This window comes from Primulina eburnea, chromosome 6 (assembly GCF_022965805.1).
Source record: "Primulina eburnea isolate SZY01 chromosome 6, ASM2296580v1, whole genome shotgun sequence".
Lineage (NCBI taxonomy): Eukaryota > Viridiplantae > Streptophyta > Magnoliopsida > Lamiales > Gesneriaceae > Primulina > Primulina eburnea.
The window spans coordinates 28568063-28587043 of record NC_133106.1 but is presented as its reverse complement, the minus strand read 5'-3'; the positions used below and the strand labels follow the sequence as shown (position 1 = coordinate 28587043).

General features: G+C 33.9%; 1 protein-coding gene and 1 long non-coding RNA gene across 2 annotated transcripts; both read right to left on the bottom strand.

Annotated features, from left to right (window-relative positions):
• Nucleotides 1–1914: 1914 nt before the first annotated feature.
• On the bottom strand, nucleotides 1915–3172 carry LOC140833418 (uncharacterized). The gene is made up of 3 exons (XR_012118469.1): nucleotides 2787–3172; nucleotides 2368–2693; nucleotides 1915–2199 (listed from the first exon to the last, which is right to left on the bottom strand). It is a non-coding gene; the product is annotated as an uncharacterized lncRNA (long non-coding RNA).
• Nucleotides 3173–3566: 394 nt separating this feature from the next.
• LOC140834070 (protein TOC75-3, chloroplastic-like) lies at nucleotides 3567–7930 on the bottom strand. Its single transcript, XM_073198689.1, has 7 exons — nucleotides 6645–7930; nucleotides 6064–6285; nucleotides 5871–5978; nucleotides 5588–5779; nucleotides 5118–5366; nucleotides 4440–4694; nucleotides 3567–3946 (listed from the first exon to the last, which is right to left on the bottom strand). Exons 1-7 carry the CDS (start codon nucleotides 7815–7817, stop codon nucleotides 3707–3709), a joined length of 2439 nt encoding a protein of 812 aa, XP_073054790.1. The 5' UTR covers nucleotides 7818–7930; the 3' UTR covers nucleotides 3567–3706.
• Between the last annotated feature and the right edge of the window lie 11051 nt (nucleotides 7931–18981).

Genomic DNA, 18981 nt, shown 5'->3' with positions numbered 1-18981 from the left:
CAAGCACATGCTAAATTGTTCATTCTGATAATTGATGATCATTTTTATGCTTAGAATTTCTTTGCAAAATTCTTGTAATCGAAAGTAAGAAGTATTAATGCTAATTTGTTTAAGTATGTGATATACTAAAAGTTTCAGTTATACAATATGGTAAGTCCTGCTGCTGAAGTGTGCAATTTCAAAGTGTTGTAATTGTCAAAATATTTTAGTAAAATCTTTCGGCAAGGAATATCTGATCCTAACAAGGGGTATCAGAGCAGATCAATCTTATCTCTGAACACTAAACTCAAAATGCCTCATTCAGTAAGATTCTCATATTATCCAAAGAGGATTTTGACGACTATAAAATAAAGATGCATGCTTATTTAACGAAACAAGATGATGATATGTGTTTTGCCACCACAGACAGACTAATAAAGATTATGAGAGCAAACAGTATCATAGCCATTTTTGACGGTGTTCCTCACATGATTGAAAAACCAAAAATTGAGTGGGCTAGTGAAAGAAAAGAAAAAGTCAAATCTGGATAATGTTTTCAAAGACATCTTTTATAAAACATTGGACAAGAATAATTTTAGCAAAATCAAGATGTGCTCCACTGTCAAAGATATTCAGGAGAAACTGATACAACTATGTGAAGCAACTACCTAACGAAAGAAAACAAATTGTCTGTTGCTATTTAAAAATTTGATATTGTCAAGATGAAAACCAGGGAGTCTATGTCATACTTTGATGAAAAAGTGAGCAACATCATTCTTGAACTTGCTGCTCTAGGCAAAGAAAATGGCAATTGTGAGATAACATTGAAAGTAACGAGGGGCACTCCCAAGAGAATTAGATGTAAAAATACGTCTATGCGTGAATCTAAAGAGCTTAACAAGATTGAACCTCATTATCTATTTGCTGACCTTAATGCATATGAATTCGAACTTGAAACAAGAACTGATGGTGAATCAACAGCCAAATTGATGAAGGCTTTGGCTGCTACATCCAGTAATCAATTTGTCTCAAAGAGAAATCAGACAAACAGTTAATTAGTGATGCAATGTCATTGTTTGTTAAAATATTTAACAAGTTTTTTTAAAAAAGACTCAGGATAATTTCCAAAGCCCAAACAGATGCAATCACTAAAAGAAAAAGTCCACTGAGGGTGACAATGCATGTTTCAATAGTGAGAAAGTAGACATTTCATACTCGACTGTTCTAAGTCAAATAAGGATGAGAGAAGGTCATCTGACAAAGAATGTCAATCTCATGACAAGAAGAAGAAGTCCAAGGATGAAAATAAGTCATTGAGGAATAGAAGAGACTAAAAGGTACTGGAGGCCAAGGACGGTAAGACCAACGGGACAGATTCTGATTTTGACTTGTCCAAGTCAGAATATTCTACGAATGAGAATTATGGAGATGAGGTGCAATGCCTCATTGCTGATGCTAAGATGGAATCCACTAGTGAAGAGGTATTTGATTTTACCTCAACTGATTTTACACGAGATGATCTCATTACTGCACTTCATGATATGGTAAATAAGTACAAGAGAATTTATCAATCACTCGAGGAAGTCAAAGCAAGACAAACAAGCCCAACTAACAGTGATACAGAACCTAACTTATAATAGTCAGGCGAAGTTTTATGTCTTAAGGCATAAATTGCAAAGATCAAGACTGATAATGAGCGAGTACGTATTGAGCATCATCAACTGATATCTGAGAATCAGAATTACCTGAGCTGATCAAATTATGTAACAAGTCATCAATAAATCTCTAAAAAATGCAGTAGCTACATAACCCATCAGAAGACAAAACTGATCTTGGCTTCATTAGTAATAACCAACAAAAAATGATACATTTCCAGTGAAAAATAATATTTTTGAGCTAAAAAGTTCTTTTTCACTAAAAAATTATCATTTTTTTATTATAAAAATAAGGAATACAAAATAATGTTAAGATAAAACAACAAAACATATAATGAAAAGCAAATCAAAAGATATTCCTCATCCTCTCTTTTTTTCCTTCAACTTTTTAAAATTTATCATCAGATTCCATAGAAGTTCCCTCGTTCTTATTGGAAATCTTCCTCTTCTTTGCGACTGGTTCTTTTTCTGGCACAAGACATCGTCTCTTTCTTGTCTTCATATTGAAATAACCCTTTTTCTTATGTAGAAAAAATGACACAATGCTCGAGGTCAACGATTTCAACTGGACCACAGAAGGGGGAAAAATAAAATCAGCCATAACTTAGTCCCCAACAGGTTCAAATGTGACCAAATATGTGAGTACATTCAATACACACAATAATTGCAAGCATAACCATCTTCATTTAAACAATAAAACATTATCCAAAACATCCCAACAACTTCGACATACCTCCAAATGTCATATGCTCAGCAGAAAAATCTCATTTTAGAGGAAATTCTCCCTAAATTTTGGTCAACAAAAAAGAGAAAAAGTTAATATATAACATATTTCAAAACACCCTGAATTGAAAATCAGCATACAAAATCTCACAAGAACGGGAAAAAGTTATGATTGAAGCCCAACAAAAATTATTAGACCATTTCTCGGATGAACTATTGCTCCAAAATTTCTGGTTACACGTATTTGGATCTCTTAACTTTGTTTGTCTATACATCACCAGCCAGCCATCACTAGAGGGTCGATTGAGTATGTTGTGGCATGCATGCTCCTGAAATCTAAGACAAGACATTACAAATCAGATATTTTTCCATTGAACACAACAAGGAATGGCTCAACAGATGAGGTAGAAAGGTCAAACAGCAACTCACATATAACCAAGAAAGCCTCTGCTAATAAGCCCAAGAAGCAGAGAGCCTTGAAAAAGCATGTTGGGAAGCTGCACCAAATCTCCAGCCATGGCTGGATTTGATGAAAGCACCAGGTAATTAACAATGAACATAGAGAAAGACAACGTAGCTCCTGCAATGGCCCAGCCAATGAAATATCTAGTTTTGCCATAAAGTAATGAGATCTTTACAAGACATTTACTCTTTGCAATTTTGTTAGGAACATAACAGGTGATAAGACTATTCGTTTCATTTTATTTCTTTTAGTTTTCTTATCCATCACTTCAATATATTTTCATTTTATGAAAAAAGAATTAAATATATTTATATAAAATGAGTTATTTTCTAATTTGGACTTATTTTAGTATAATTAGGTGTGTTTAGTTGAGTGGATTAAATAAAGATAATTAATAGTCAAATATTTATCGTTAAAATTTTAAGATGTTTTAATAATCATTTTGACTCGATTTAAGATCCAATTTTATTAATCAAATAGTTATCCATAAAATTGGATCTTAAACGAGTTAAAATGATTATTAAAACAACTTAAAATTTTAACGATAAATATTTGACTATTAATCTATCCTTATTTAATCCACTCAACCAAACACACCCTAAAATGAGGAAGACTTCATTTAGGTGGATTCAATACAGTTTTTATGATATCCATTCTCTACTCTCACAGGCAGAAATGAAAATTATGAAGAAACAAGAGGCACAAAACCATAACCCGATCTACTAAATGGATTAAGAGGAAAAAAATAAAAAAAATCACAAGATTTCAAGTTCCCATTTAAAAGAAGAAAAATGTAACAAGACATTAGGAAACTAGGGCCGCTGCAAAACTAATATATATCCGGACACCTCGAGAAAATTTATTGACTAAAACCCAGGATATGAACTCAAAATCTCTCTCCAAATCTGAAGAATATGGCACCAGTTCCAGAGTTAACATCAACAGCATACTCTGCTCGTACTAATCCAAGCTTTAATCCAGCACCGTACGAGGATCCATGGCCCATTCTCCGGTAAACTGCAGTCGGATTTCCCTTCAAGTCCTTTGAGCTACCCAGATCGTTTCCATGCTCAGCAAAAACATAAGCATGTGTATTTCTTACAGGTATCCTTAGCTCAGCAGCTAACTGCAAACAGAATTATAACAAATTACAAATGCTGAGACTTCAATGCCAAAAAGTTTGTAAAAATAAATGCAGGCACGCCCTATACACTTGTTTTTTCTATATAGCTGTGATTTGTTATATATATATATATATATATATATATATATATATATATATGTAACAAATGGAAACTTGCAACCAATGCAAACATATTTTGCATTCAAAAGACCACCAAAGGAAAAATTGCATCTACCTCACCCATATACCCTCTATCCAAAAATCTTTATTTAAGATGTACATATTTGGAATATTCCGACAGGAGATGATGCAAACATTTTATACCCATTTCATACAAAATGGCATACAGTGATAATTATTTTCATATGGAAATTAGAAAGGTCGTGTAATATTATTTTTTCTTTCACAAGTAGAAGTAATTCCTTAAATAAATAAAAAATTTATCGACATGCAACTGAAAAAAACTTGTAACGTAATTCTTGTTATTTTGACTCACCTCGAGAATATTTCTTGCAGCTCCGAGCTCTCCCATGTTATAACCTCGAACTGAATAAGGTCCCCCCAAAGTGAAGGCATCATAGCTGGGAAGATCACCTACACAACCACCATAATGGCCATGAAGGACTAAAACAGGAGGTGGTGGCTTGCCAGCACCTTCCTCTACTTGCTTCAACTGGAGAAATTGAGTGACTGTTAACTGGTGACGATTGAAAAATGGAAACTTGCTACCAATGCCAAGCCCTTGGTCAAGCTGCAAAATAAATTTATGGTTACTCTCAATAAGATATGATATATGTTAGCTCCAAAACAATTGGAATGCTTCTAGGAGGTGCACAACAGATAATTCTTATCTATCAGACGCATGCAATCATAAATTAACCCTTGATGAAGGCCTGGGGGTATGTGCTTTAACAAGTCTGAGCACAACATGAACTTGTGTAACTGATACCATGAAGAGCAGTACGACTCAATCATAAAAGTAAAGTAATAAATTCAATCAGGGATCAGATTCAGAAACCAATTGTTAATTGTTTCTCTCTATCGAGGTAAGTGGGGAAGAAAAAACTGTATTTTTCTATGAAAAGTTTTAAGTATGGGGCCAAGTTGATTCAAGCGCAGCACAGGATAAAAGATTAAAGTATAAAAGGTGTCATGAAAAATGTATGGCCCTCACCTGAAACACATTTCTCTCACCGACTATAGCACCATTTAGGAATTTGGTGTTATCCCGTGTGATATTTGCCTGCAAAAATGCCACATGATCAACTCCAGTGCCGCTGAGAGTTGTGGGAGGTCCATCGGCGCTAACTCCTCCACTTGGTAATACCCTTTGGCCATTTGCAGAAATATGACTGCTTTCATCGCGTGTAGTTATCTCCTCCATCACGAGCCCATAAGTAAATTTGCTTTGACGCGTAAAGTTCTGGCCAGAAAAAAGAAGAAGAAAATAGATTGGCTACCATCTCTACTTACCAATACAATCATGTGCATAAGCTAAATTTTATAATCCAATCTCTGTATTAGAGCACTCAACAAGTTAAACCATATTAGTATTAGCTCAAAATATACATCAAAGCCATCAAGGAAGAAAGTTCCCATCAGTAAAACTTAATACAAGTATATAACCAAGATTTTGAAGTCTACCTCAGTAAAATTGGCTTTAACACCAGCCCTATCAACCCAAATAGGTGGAATGTCTTCTATTCCAGGTCCTCCAGTGAAAACCGGACTCAACTTTCTACTGTTAAAGCAGCTGGCGCGAAAGGTACGGTTTCGAGGATTGTACACACCGTCCACATAAGGATGGACATACTCAAGCTTGAAAGCAAGATCATCCTGTACATTGCAGACAACAATTGGTTACAGAGTAGGTATTTGGAACAAATGGCACTTCATATTTCTGATGGTAAAATTCATAATAATTGACCTGGGGATTCAGGAAATTGCTGGTGGTCACTGAACCAAGAAGTGACCTGTTCAACCCTTGAATATTTCGATGTTCAAAAGAAACAGTTCCACCTGGCTGGATTGAAGCCTGACAGCATGCACAAACAGAAAACACTTACAACAAAGTTCAAGAGCAAACCTAAAACAAGAAGTTTCATTGCTCATCAAATTACCAAAGTAGGGCGGCCCCCGCGACCTGGGACAATACTCCATTCTGTACTAACTTCAGCAGACTTCTGCTCCAGTTCTTTCAACTTGATTTCAACTATTATACCACCCTCATTTTTTTCGTCTGGGCGTGGATTTACCTCAATGTTGGAGAAGAGAGCTAAAGAATTTATATTTCTCAAAGCTTGTTTCCCAGCTTCTATGTTAAAAACTTGTCCTTGGCGAAGCTGAAAACAAATATATAAATAACCAGCACTAAAAACCAAATCAAAGAGACAAGCACCACGAAAAGAAAATTCACTCTAAACAATGAATAACCTATCAAATGATCAAAGATTAGTAACATGTTGCACCGGTATCATAATTAAAATCATGAGTAATTTTGGACAAAAGAAGCTATCATTGCATACGCAAAACTTTTTAGAAGAGGACATTTCACGTTCTATCACAAAACCAATTCACCATACAACAATAACTCCATCAAGAGATATATAAAAGTCTCATAACTAAAGCATAAATTTATTCAAGAATTTTAAGACATCAAATTTAGTCATTAAGCACTAGAGATATTGACTAGCACCCTCACCTGATTGGGTAACTCTCTTTTTATAACAGGAAACTGAGTGTTGCCCTCGCAAACATTTCCTAGCTTATCCTGGAACTGAATCACAAGCTGTGTAATGTCACCTTCCACAACCTCACACACGACCTCTTTGGTATTCAAATTACCAAAGTTCACAACTTGGGCACAAGCGTACCCATTCTCATGATACCACTGTTGTACTCTATCCCTAATCCTCTGCAACAACCTCGCACTCACCTTCCCCTGCTCTCTCAACATCTGCAAGATCTCTCTTTGCACAGACGGTGGTAGCATACAGGGTCTTGAATTCTCAATTCTCCTCCTGTAATCCTTCTCTTGAGTCCTCATGTAATCCAACTTCTCCTTTTCGGTCATATCAGCATCCATTTCAATGGGTTTTGATTGAGCCATCAAACCCACATTGATGCACCTGAACCTATCAGCAGACTGCCAAGTTGACTCGAGGAATGGAATGGTTACATTGATGGTGCCGTCCGGGTTTGTTTTCGCCTCCAAATCCACTTTCTCAAACATCCCACACGTGGCTAGAGTTTCAAGCTCTTTCTGGAGCTGCGCTTTGGTGTAAACACCGCCTGGCCGGAGCGACACCATCTCAAAGAAGGAGTCATCGGTGCCGACAGTAGAGCCACGGCGGCGATCAAAGAACAAGATATCAGAGACTTTGTATTTCTTGAATCCACTCAACTTGTTCAGAAGGACCACAATGTTGGCGGGCAATCCATGGGAATCCCATTCCTGTTGAGGATCGTCATCTTTCGCGAAGGCTAAAAAAATGCGAGACCAGAAATTATGACCTTGACCTCCGCCTCCACTACCACCTCCACCACCACCACCACCACCCCAAAAATTGAAGTTAGAGCCGCCGCCTCCCCCGACTAGCGGGACAGCGAAATGGAAAAGAATGCCAGAGGCGGCGGAGAGGGCGATGAATTTGGGGGAAATTACAGAATCGACCGCGGAACAGATAGATTTCGAGGGTTTTGGGCTTTTGGAGGAAGAGACGTCGAGAGAGGATAGATTCGACTGGATAGTTGAATGGGGAGCAGAAAATCGACATTGAGTTGGCGGGATTATGGAGGACGAATTCCGTCGTCGACGGCTAGCGGTGTAGGAGCTTCGGGATGGGAGTAGAGAGGCGGCGGCGGAGGACGCCATGGGCGGCGGGGATAAGGGGGAGCCGAAAGTGGAGAACTCCGCTAGGGGTTTATTGTATTTTGACTTCTAAACCTTCTGTGAGGGTGAAATTGGGGAAAACGAGGGAATGGGAGCGTAGGAGGTGTTTATTCAATAAAAGGCAGTCGAGTAATATTTTACTTTTTTATCTTTTATTTAAATTTAATAAAATTTAAAATCTAATTAAATTTAAAAATTTAAAATACTCTTCTCAATTTTTTTGGTTTCTTTTGTTCCATTCTTCCTAAAGTGAGTCTCATGTGAGACCGTAGACGACTCAACTCTATCTATATTCATAATAAAAAATAATAATTTTAGCATGAAAATTAATACTTTTTTCATGGGTGACCCAAATAAGATATATGTCTCACAAATACGACCCGTGAGACCGTCTCACACAAGTTTTTGCCTTCTTCCTATCACCATTTTTGTCAAATTTGTTTGGTTTTTCACTGTACACGTTGTAACAATAAGTCTACAAGATATTGGTTCGGAAGAAATCCATCCAGACAATCAACTTATTATTTTGAATTTTACCACTAATTTTTTGATTGGGTCTAGCTCTACTCATGGTTAGCAGATCTATTTGTTGGCTTCTTGTTCGACATGTTGCTCATCTTAAATAGATCGATTTCGACACACATCACACACACAATGAATTTTGGGTCGAAGTTTAACATTGGGTCGAGCTTGTAAGGAACTCTACCAGGGTCGAGTTCGAGCTGAGTTCTTTACAGCTCGACCTCCACCCAAATGGTGGAGCCTCGACCCAATTTTTTACTTTATAACACGAAACAATTTTAATTTTTACAATTAATAACATTTTTTTTGTAGATTTACTTTTCCACGAAACTTGGAATGAATCAATTTTTTGATCGTTTACGACCCATCGACCCATGCTCAACGCACACTTACACGATTAAAAATGAGACCCATCGACACACGCTCACGATACTAAACATTGAGGCACTCATTGAGATACATTAAACATTCAACTCATATTAAACATGAGTCGAGTGAACATGGTTCGACAACAGTATGTTCGATTGGTCGAGTGAGTGGCTTTGCATTAATTCTTAACATTAGGCTCGACTAAACGATACATTCTTAACATTAGGGTCGACTAAATAACTTAACATTTGGTAAAATTTATGATGATGTTATAACATTATTATTTTTATAAATATCTTTTAACAACTTACTTAAATTATTATATATATCTCATATTAAAATGTTTACATAATTATAAATTATTTATATACTTGATATACATTTTAATTATATTTCATGTCATCATCATTAGATGTTAATTATATATTAAAATATTATCGATTTTTATGTTATACTCAATAAGTATTTTTGTGATTATCAATTTTATGTTTTAATTATCGCATATTAAAATGTTTACTATAAATATAAATTATTTATGTGTTAACATGTTCAACAATTAGACTCAATCTCGACTCAAATTATTTACTTGAACTAAAATCAACTCAAACTCGACCCAAATCCTAAACCACACCCCCAAACTCGACCACTCCACCACCCACTCCACCCAAAATGCACCAACTCAACCCAAAATGTACTCACCCCACCCAAACTCCATTTACTCGACCCAATCCACCACGAACACAGTACAATAACTCAATCCACAAAACTCTACCCACACTCCACACAAACTCCACCACAAACACATTATAATAACTCACTCCATCCAAACTCTACCTACTCTACAACAAACAGATTAAAATATGTGTCAAGAAAAAAACAAAACTCAACACATAATAAAATTTGTTGTCTTTAAATTCAAACAAATTGTAAATCATTCAACCAGATCTTCTACTAAATTTTCCAATAGAAGAAAATATGTCTTATTTTTTTTTTACACGTCTTCTCTTGATCACATGAGGCAATACTAACATATGAAACATGCTCGACCTCTACCCACTCTACCACAAACATATTAAAATCAATGTCAAGAAAAAAAAAACTCAACACATTAAAAAATCGATCGTCTTTAAATTCAAAAAAATTGTACATCATTCAATCGGATCTTTTACTAAATTCTCCAATAGAAGAAAATATGTCTTGTTTTTTTCTTACACGTCTTCTCTTGATCACATTGGGCAATACTAACATATGCAACATGCTCGACCCACTCAACCCATGGCTCATTTGAAATATGCAACAAGACTCTATCCCTGCTTAACCCACTACACTCATGCTCGCCACACTCACACTTATATACAGTAAACGAATCACAATCTCGAAAGATACTGATTTCTGTAAAATTATTTCAATATTACTGTTATACAAATTTTGTAATACCTATTTCTCTTATAAATTTTCAAATGATATTTGATTATATTTCATTTTGTTTCATTTGAGGGAATACAAAAATACCGAGAATGGAAAAAAAGCTTGGATTAAAAGAGAGAAACAACTGAATTGAACACGCGGACGAGATCAATTAAAAAATATTTTTTAAAAATTCAAAAGTTAAACCTAACTAATTAATGAAGCTGATTAATAATCTCACATACATAACAAAATCAACTCCCTTTTCTCGATTTAAAAAAATAAACTCCCTTTTATTTAATTAAATTTTAAATGAATTATATATATTTTATTGGCTCGTGAAATTGCAACCAATTTTCATATAAAATATAATAAATTTTTATTTATTGATAATTATATTATATCAATTATTTATTTTCTTTAAAAAACAATGGACAAGATTAGTTGAGTAATAAATTTCAACTAAATAAGGTGAAAGAATATTACAATTTTCTAAAAAAATGAATATTACATTTATTTTAGCATAAATTTACTTTAAATCCCCACACTCAATTTTAAATTTGCATTCAGCCTTAAAAATTATGTGTTTATCCTCTCTAATCCACAACAAAAAAAAAATTGTACTTTCTGAGTCACATGTTTTTTTCCAAATGAAAATCAACACAAAAATTAAAAATATGATGCTAATATAAAATATTTGAGTACCATATATTTCAGATCTGTTAGTAATATATTATTTTTGAGTACCCAAATATGTATAACAAATACTGGTATTAATTATACATTTACCTTTTCGAATGAAAATCGGAACAAAAAATTGAAAATATTTTACATCAATATGATATTTGAACATATTTTTTTCCAGATATGATATTAATATATGATTTTTCAGTACCTAAACATTTGTATCAAATATTGATATTAACAAATTCGTTCTAATTTTATACTCAATTATTATTTTTTTTACTATATCCAAAACAGTTTGTACTAATTAGTACCATATTTTCATATTTTGTACCGATTTTTATCCGACAATTCAAATGTGTTATTAATATCGATATTTGTTATATGTGGTCGAGTACTCAAAAATCAAATATAAGTACTAAATTTAAAATAATTGATAGTCAAATATTATATATTAGTATCATATTTTAATGTTTTATATCGATTTTCTTTAAAAAAAAAAAAAAGGGCTTGTGCTCAGATAGTTCCAACACATGTTTTCTGAGTCAGAAGATTGAAATCACCATTTTGTTTTTATTTTTGAGCAATTTACCATTTATTTAATTAGAACTTTTATTTAAATTAAAATTGTTGGCAATATAAATAATATTAAGTAAGAGAAATTTGACTACTCCTATTTTAGAAAGTTTTAACTCTTATATCTTATTCATTTAGTTTCAAAATAGATATATTTGATACTATAAAATCTTTTTATTGTAATAAAAATAATGTAAGTAAATTTTTTTGAATATATTTCAGGGTCTATGTTATTAAATTTCAAAAAGTTATATTTTAAAATTTAAATATAACTCGCTTACCCTCTTAGAAAAATGTGCAATATATATATAAATGGCTTTTTCAAAATTACTTTAATATCGGACATGAAGGTGCTTTTTTATATTAAAAAAGTACGTTTTATGCTAATGATCATATTTATTTATATACGTGAGACGAGTCGATATATACTTGTAGTAATAAATAATATTTTTTACATAAAAATAATATTTTTTCATAAATCGGGTCAAATAAAAAATTTGTCTCATGAAATTGACATGTGAGATGATCTCATTGAAGTTTTTAAAAACAAAACATCATTGAATCCATCTATCATAATTAACAAAAACACACGATATTTTATAGGGATAAAATCATATGCTACATTGGGGTTCTAAACCATGCTATAATTTGCTCAAACAAGCTATGTTTGCATAAAACAAAAATAAACGCATATATGAACAAAATGTATTTTTTGTTTGCAACCCCTCAAATGTATTATTATCTATGAACTATTCAGCTGCTTGCCCATTTCCCATTTGTCCAAAATAGTTAAGACAATAATGCTAAGAAGTTATCCATCGATTAGGTTTTTTTTATATGACCATCTTTTATTTTAGGTATTATTGATAAAGAAAGATTGTCGAAGAGTAAAACACTTTTGTTAAAAAAAAAATTCTTGATTTAAAAACTTTCATTTTACACATATAACTTTATATACTACATATTTAATTTTGTGAAGTATGTTTACTTTTTATATATTTCATCACATCTAATAGGTAAGCGACAACTCATCAATGCTCATATAAGTATGCATGATATGTGTGTAGCATATATATATATATATATATATATATATATATATATATATATATATATATAAATTCTATGAATTTATAAATTAATATAAAATTAACATTTTATTCTTTGATTGGTAGTTTTTGATATCAGAGCCGGGGGAGGGGGGTAGATTTATAAGAATTGTTTTTACGATATTTTAATTTGAGTTTAAGAATTTTAGTTTCTCTTTAGTGTTTTTGCCTAAGAAGGTCTGGGTAATAAGTCCTGAGTATAGGCTGTAAAACCATAGAATTGCTTGGGATTGTAGAGAGAAACTAAAAACCGAAACACAAATTTTAATAAAATGAATTCAATTTTCTGTAGATCTACTTCTCTTAACTCCGCTACTTCAACTTCTTATGAGAATAGAAGGATAATAAATACCGAAGAAATAGTCATAGAAGAATCCGATAAATCAATTGATAACTGGAAAATTCCTAAAATAAATAAAGATCAAATTTATAAAACTTCAAATTATCAATTCTTCAAAACAGATTGTACAATCAATACAGAATTCCAAGTAGATAAAAACTTTCTACATAAAGATTTTGAGGAGGTCTCATGTGAGACCGTCTCACGGATCTCAATCTGTGAGACGGATCAACCCCGCCCATATTCACAATAAAAAGTAATACTCTTAGCATAAAAAGTAGTACTTTTTCATGGATTATCCAAATAAAGATCCGTCTCACAAAATATGACCCATGAGACCGTCTCACACAAGTTTTTGCCAAAGATTTTTATGCTACACATAATAAAGAAAAAAGATTATGGTTTTTTGAAAAATTTATGGATACAAGAAAAAATATTCAACAAAAATTCTATGAATTTACAAATAAATATAAAATTCGTATTTTATTTTTTGATTGGTTTGAAATATATTCTTTTCAAAATTCTTTAGATTATCCATTTTCAAATTCTGTTAATCCTATTAAAAATAATATAGAAACCGCGGTTACAGATAGTAAACTCAAAAACCCAATTTTTAAACCATACCAAATAACTGAAAATAGTATTAAAAATATCAAAGAAAATAATTTTGGATTTATAAAAATAATACAAGATAAATTAAGTAAAATGACAACAACAGCCAAAAGCTCAAATCAACTCATAGATCAAATTGCTCCTAAAACACGAACCTCTAATCTTAGAATAAATACCTTAAATAATGATTCAGATATTAGTGAAGCTTTAGAACAATTCCAAAATCCTACAAATAAAATCAATAAAATAGATTGGAATCAATCTTCACAAAAGTTACAAATTATTCCTGCTCCAGATTTAGGAATAATAAAACCCATAACACAATCTCGTTTTAATGCTTCTTCCGTTTATGATTGGAACATAGATGGAATGACTGAATATAATATTCTTAGTATTTTACAACAAATAACTAGGCAGCAAATGCCTCTAAAACTCAAACAAATACACAAGATAGAACTATAGCCGAACTCCTTATAGCTGGTTTTTCTGGCCAAATTAAGGGTTGGTGGGACTATTATCTTACAAATCAACAACAAGAAGATATTTTAAATTCTATAAAAACTGATGAAGACGGGATACCAATTTTAGATCAAGATGAAAATCCCCAACAAGATGTTGTAGCTACTTTAATCCTAACAATCTCTTTACACTTTATAGGTGATCCTTCACATTTAAAAGATAAAAATGATGAGTTATTATCAAATCTTAAATGTAAAAAATTAAGTGATTTTCAATGGTATAAAAATACTTTCCTAACCAGAGTCATGCTTAGGGAAGACTCTAATCAACCATTTTGGAAAGAGAAATTCCTAGCAGGATTACCAACTCTTTTAGGAGAAAAAGTTAGAAATAAAATTAGTGCTAGATATGAATTTTATTGTGGCGATGATAACTAAAACCAGTAGACCAGCAGACCAGAACAAAAGAATAGCTTATCAGTAGCTGCTGCTCTAGTAAAACTAAACCAGTAGAAAAGAGATAACAATACAAACCAGTAGAGAACGTTTTCTAACGTTGCTATCTTAATTGTTACCGTTAAAGAGTTCCTAGTACTAGTATTAATTGTAGCATTAAATACTATACGGAGTCATTTAATGCATATTACCCAATTAAGTATAAAACAAGACTGATTGTTTTATAGCTTTTCTGCAGGAACCTGTTTCGGTAATAAAGCTGATTGTATCAGTTATCTGAAGACTTCTCTGATTGTGAACGTTGAACTCAGTCGATTATATATACTTGGATCAAATCCTTGTTCGACACGACGCTTCGCATAATATCATTTTCAAGGAACAAAGCTACTCTCTTATCAAACGAATATCAGTTTTCCTTGAGCACTTTAAAAGTTCAACACAAAGAAAAGTAGCACACGCTTCATAGCTTATATCTGATCTTTTGTAGATCATCTTGTGCTACCAATTCTTACACTATTCACGATCTTTACTGCACTTATACTTTATCAGAAGAGTCTGTAATCTGAAAAGAGTCTTTTCAGAACTTTGTGTTTCGCATTCTTGTGAGTTGAGAAACTAAGAGTTTCAGTAGGCTGAGGTGTAAGTCCTTCTGAAGTGGGTGTGTACAAGTGTTGTACTGTAATATCCAAAGTCTTTTAGTTATACCTTCTGGAAACAGAAGAAGGGGAGACGTAGAAGAGTTTATCTTCGAACTTCCATAAACAACTGCTGTCTATTGCTTTATTGTTTTTCCAACTACTTCATCAGATTGTTTCCGCACGTTTTACTGTAATCAGGTGAAATTATTCGCACAAGATCAACTACTATCCTTAACAGGATTTTAGTACCTCATCAGAACTAAAAACGAGTAGAGTTTATTCACCCGCCCTCTAAACTCAACTTCGATCCTCAACAATTGGTATCAGAGCAGGTTATTCTTGTTTGTGAAAAACTACAACAAATGGCACACTTCAGCAAGATCCCTATGTTCTCTAAGGAAGATTTTGACGACTGGAAGATAAGGATGCAAGCTCATCTTGCAGCACAAGATGATGACATGTGGTATGTCATCACAGATGGTCCACTGAAAATCTTAAAGCGTAACACAGCTGTTGCTGTTACTGACGGTGCACCACAGATGGTCGAAAAATCAAGAAGTGAATGGACCAGTGAAGATAAGAAAAAGGCCAATCTTGATAATGTGGCGAAGGATATATTGTATAAAACTCTCGACAAGAACACTTTCAGCAAGATAAAAATGTGCTCTACTGCAAAGGATATTTGGGAAAAGCTCATCCAGATATGTGAATGAAATGAGCAAACGAAAGAAAATAAACTGTCTGTAGCAATGCAGAAGTTTGAAAATCTGAAAATGAGAGCAGGTGAAACTCTAAATGAGTTTGATGAAAGATTCAGTAGCTTGGTCAATGAGCTAGCTGCTCTGGGTAAAGAGCATAACAACAGAGAAATAGCCCTCAAGGTGATGAGAGCCTTACCCAGAGAATGGGATGTTAAAACAATGGCTATGAGAGTATCCAAAGACTTGAACAAATTGGAACTGCACGACTTATTTGCAGATCTAAAGGCCTACGAGTTCGAATTGGAAGTGAGAAGTGGAGAAGAGCCTTCAAGCTTACCCACCAAGGCTTTTGCTGCTACTGCTACTGCCTCTACCTCTTCTACTGCTGCTGCAGTTGTACCTCAGGCATTACCTGCCGTGATCATTGACAATACAATGGAGAAGACTGCTGAACAAATCAGTAGTGATGCTATGTCCTTATTTGTAAAGAAATTCTCCAGGTTCATGAAGAAGAACCATCGAACTTATCAGGGTCCCAATCGCAATTTCAAGAAAGATTCACCATCTGGTGATATGGTATGCTTCAACTGTGGAAAGATAGGTCACTTCATTGCTGATTGTCCTAAACCAAAGAAGGATGATCAAAAGAGAAAGGATTACAAGAGGAATGACAAAAAGTCCAGAAGAGATCGAAAAGCAATGATTGCCGAAGAAAGCAAATCTAAGTGGGCGGACTCTAGTTCTGAGTCATCTGACTCAGAAAGTCATTCCAGTGACAGTGATGCAGAAGAAGTCAAATGTCTAATGGCAGACAATGACTCAACCTCGACATCTGGAGAGGTATTTGATTTTGACTCTAATGAATTTACACGAAATGACTTGATTGATGCACTGCATGAAATGGTAAAAGAGTATTCCAGACTTTCTCAATCGTTTGAAGAAGTTAAGATTGAAAATCTGAACTTAAAGAATCAGAACAGTAAGTTAACTTGCTTACAAGTAGACATCTGCAATGATTTACAAGTTAAGATGAGTAAATTAATAACTGAGAATGAAAGAGCCAAAGCAGATTACCAGAAGGTGCTTTCTGAAAACCAGAAGTTGTCGCTACTGGTAAATGCTTGGAACAAGTCTTCTGTTTTATTGGAAAAGATGCAAGAATTATAAAAACAGTCAGGAGATAGGAGTGGTCTCAGTTTTTGTAATAATGAAAGCACTTCTGAAACGAATACTAAGCCAACACTGGATATGTGCAAAGTGAAATACATTCACTTTGTGAAATCCAGTGTGGTACAGGAACCAGTAGTACCTACTGCTTCAGTTGAAATGAATGTAAATCTGACGAACAGAAGAATGCACTATGGTCTGGGTTACATTAAACCTAAGGAAAAAGTTGACCAGAGTTCAAGATTCAGAAAAGAATTCAACTCTGGAAGACAACATCCTATGAAGGTTAAAAACTACCAGTACTACAACTCTAAACCTGTTCAGAAGAGATACAGACTGGAAAACAGAAACAGAAGGGAAGAACAACATTTTGGTATGCATACAGTTAGAAAAAACAGACCTTCTGTTGCACACACATCTTTGGATACCCGAAGTACAGAGTCACCAATAATTGTACAAATATGGGTTCCCAAAGGACTGATAAGGCTTGGACCCAAATAGATTTGGGTACCAGTTACTAAAATTTGTGTTTGCAGGAACAGCAGAAGGAAGCAGAAATCAGTAACTCTACATGGTATCTGGACAGTGGTTGTTCCAGACACATGACTGGACAAAGAAACCTACTTTCCGAGATAGTGAGCTGTACTGGACCAAAGATAACCTTTGGAGACAACTCAAAAGGTAAAACCATGGGTAAGGGTAAGATTATCCATGGTAATATAACTATTAATGATGTGTTATTAGTTGACAATCTTTGTTACAATCTTATCAGCATTAGTCAACTATGTGATAATGGGTATTCTGTGGCCTTTCAAAAGCATTCATGTATAGTTAGAGATTCTGCTGGAACTACTGTGTTAACAGGAAAAAGAGAAGGCAATACTTACAGAGTCTCTTGGAACTCAAATCATGTCAATACTCCTACATGCTTAGTTGCTTCTCTTAGTAATAAACACTGGCTATGGCACAAGAAACTGAATCATCTGAATTTCAAGTCAATCAATTATCTCAAGAAGCAGAATATAGTTGATGGATTACCTGACATTAATTTCGTTAAAAATCATGTTTGTTCTGCTTGTCAGCTTGGGAAACAGATAAGATCCAGCTTCAAGACCAAAGATAGCAAATCAACTTCAAGATGTCTGGAACTACTGCATATGGATCTATTTGGTCCTATCCCCGTCATGAGCTTAGGGGGAATGAAATATACTCTTGTTGTTATTGATGATTTTTCTAGATTCACTTGGGTAATCTTTCTCGCAGGAAAAGATCAAACCAGTAGTCTCTTGATCAAGCTTCTGAAAAGGATTCAAAATGAAAAATCTACTACCATCATTACAATCAGAAATGATCGGGGCACTGAATTCACTAACAAGTATCTTGAGTTATATTTGAATGAGCAGGGGATTCATCATGAATATTCAGCTGCCAGAACTCCTCAACAAAATGGAGTAGCTGAGAGGAGAAATATAACTCTAAAAGAAGCAGCTAGAACAATGCTAGCAGATGCAGACATTTCTCAGCGCTTCTGGGCTGAAGCTATCAATACTGCTTGTTACACGCAGAACAGATCTATGGTCAACAAGAGACACAACCAGACTCCGTATGAAATATGGAAAGGGAAGAAGCCCAATGTATCTTATTTTCATGTGTTTGGTTGCAAATGTTTTGTACTAAATAATGGCAAAAATCATTTGACGGCATTTGACTCAAAATCAGATGCTGGAATATTTCTTGGTTACTCTGCTGTAAGCAGAGCTTTTAGAATCTTCAACAATAGAACTCTTAATGTTGAAGAATCAATTCATGTTGTCTTCGATGAAGACAGCAGTGCTGAAATTTCTAACATATCTGATTTAAGTAACAGGTTAGACAGGATTCACTTGGAAATCGACAGTGAAGATGATGTGGAAGCAAATACCAAGGATCTTCAAAATCCAGAACCAGACACACCAATAGTGGAACCAGAAGTACAGACTTTGGATCTACCAATACCAGCAGAAGATATTCAAGAACCTACTACTGGTTCTGTAGAAGACAATCTTAACATATCAAATCAGGAAGATGTCCATTCAAATCCGTTTATCTGGAGAAAATCTCATCCTCC

Excerpts from the sequence above, each read along its gene's own strand:
- LOC140834070 (XM_073198689.1), bottom strand. The coding sequence starts at position 7,817 with ATGGCGTCCTCCGCCGCCGCCTCTCTACTCCCATCCCGAAGCTCCTAC. Across the intron at positions 5,979-6,063 it reads GCGGGGGCCGCCCTACTTTG|GCTTCAATCCAGCCAGGTGG; the intron begins GTAATTTGATGA and ends GCATGCTGTCAG. Across the intron at positions 3,947-4,439 it reads CTGCAAGAAATATTCTCGAG|TTAGCTGCTGAGCTAAGGAT; the intron begins GTGAGTCAAAAT and ends TTCTGTTTGCAG.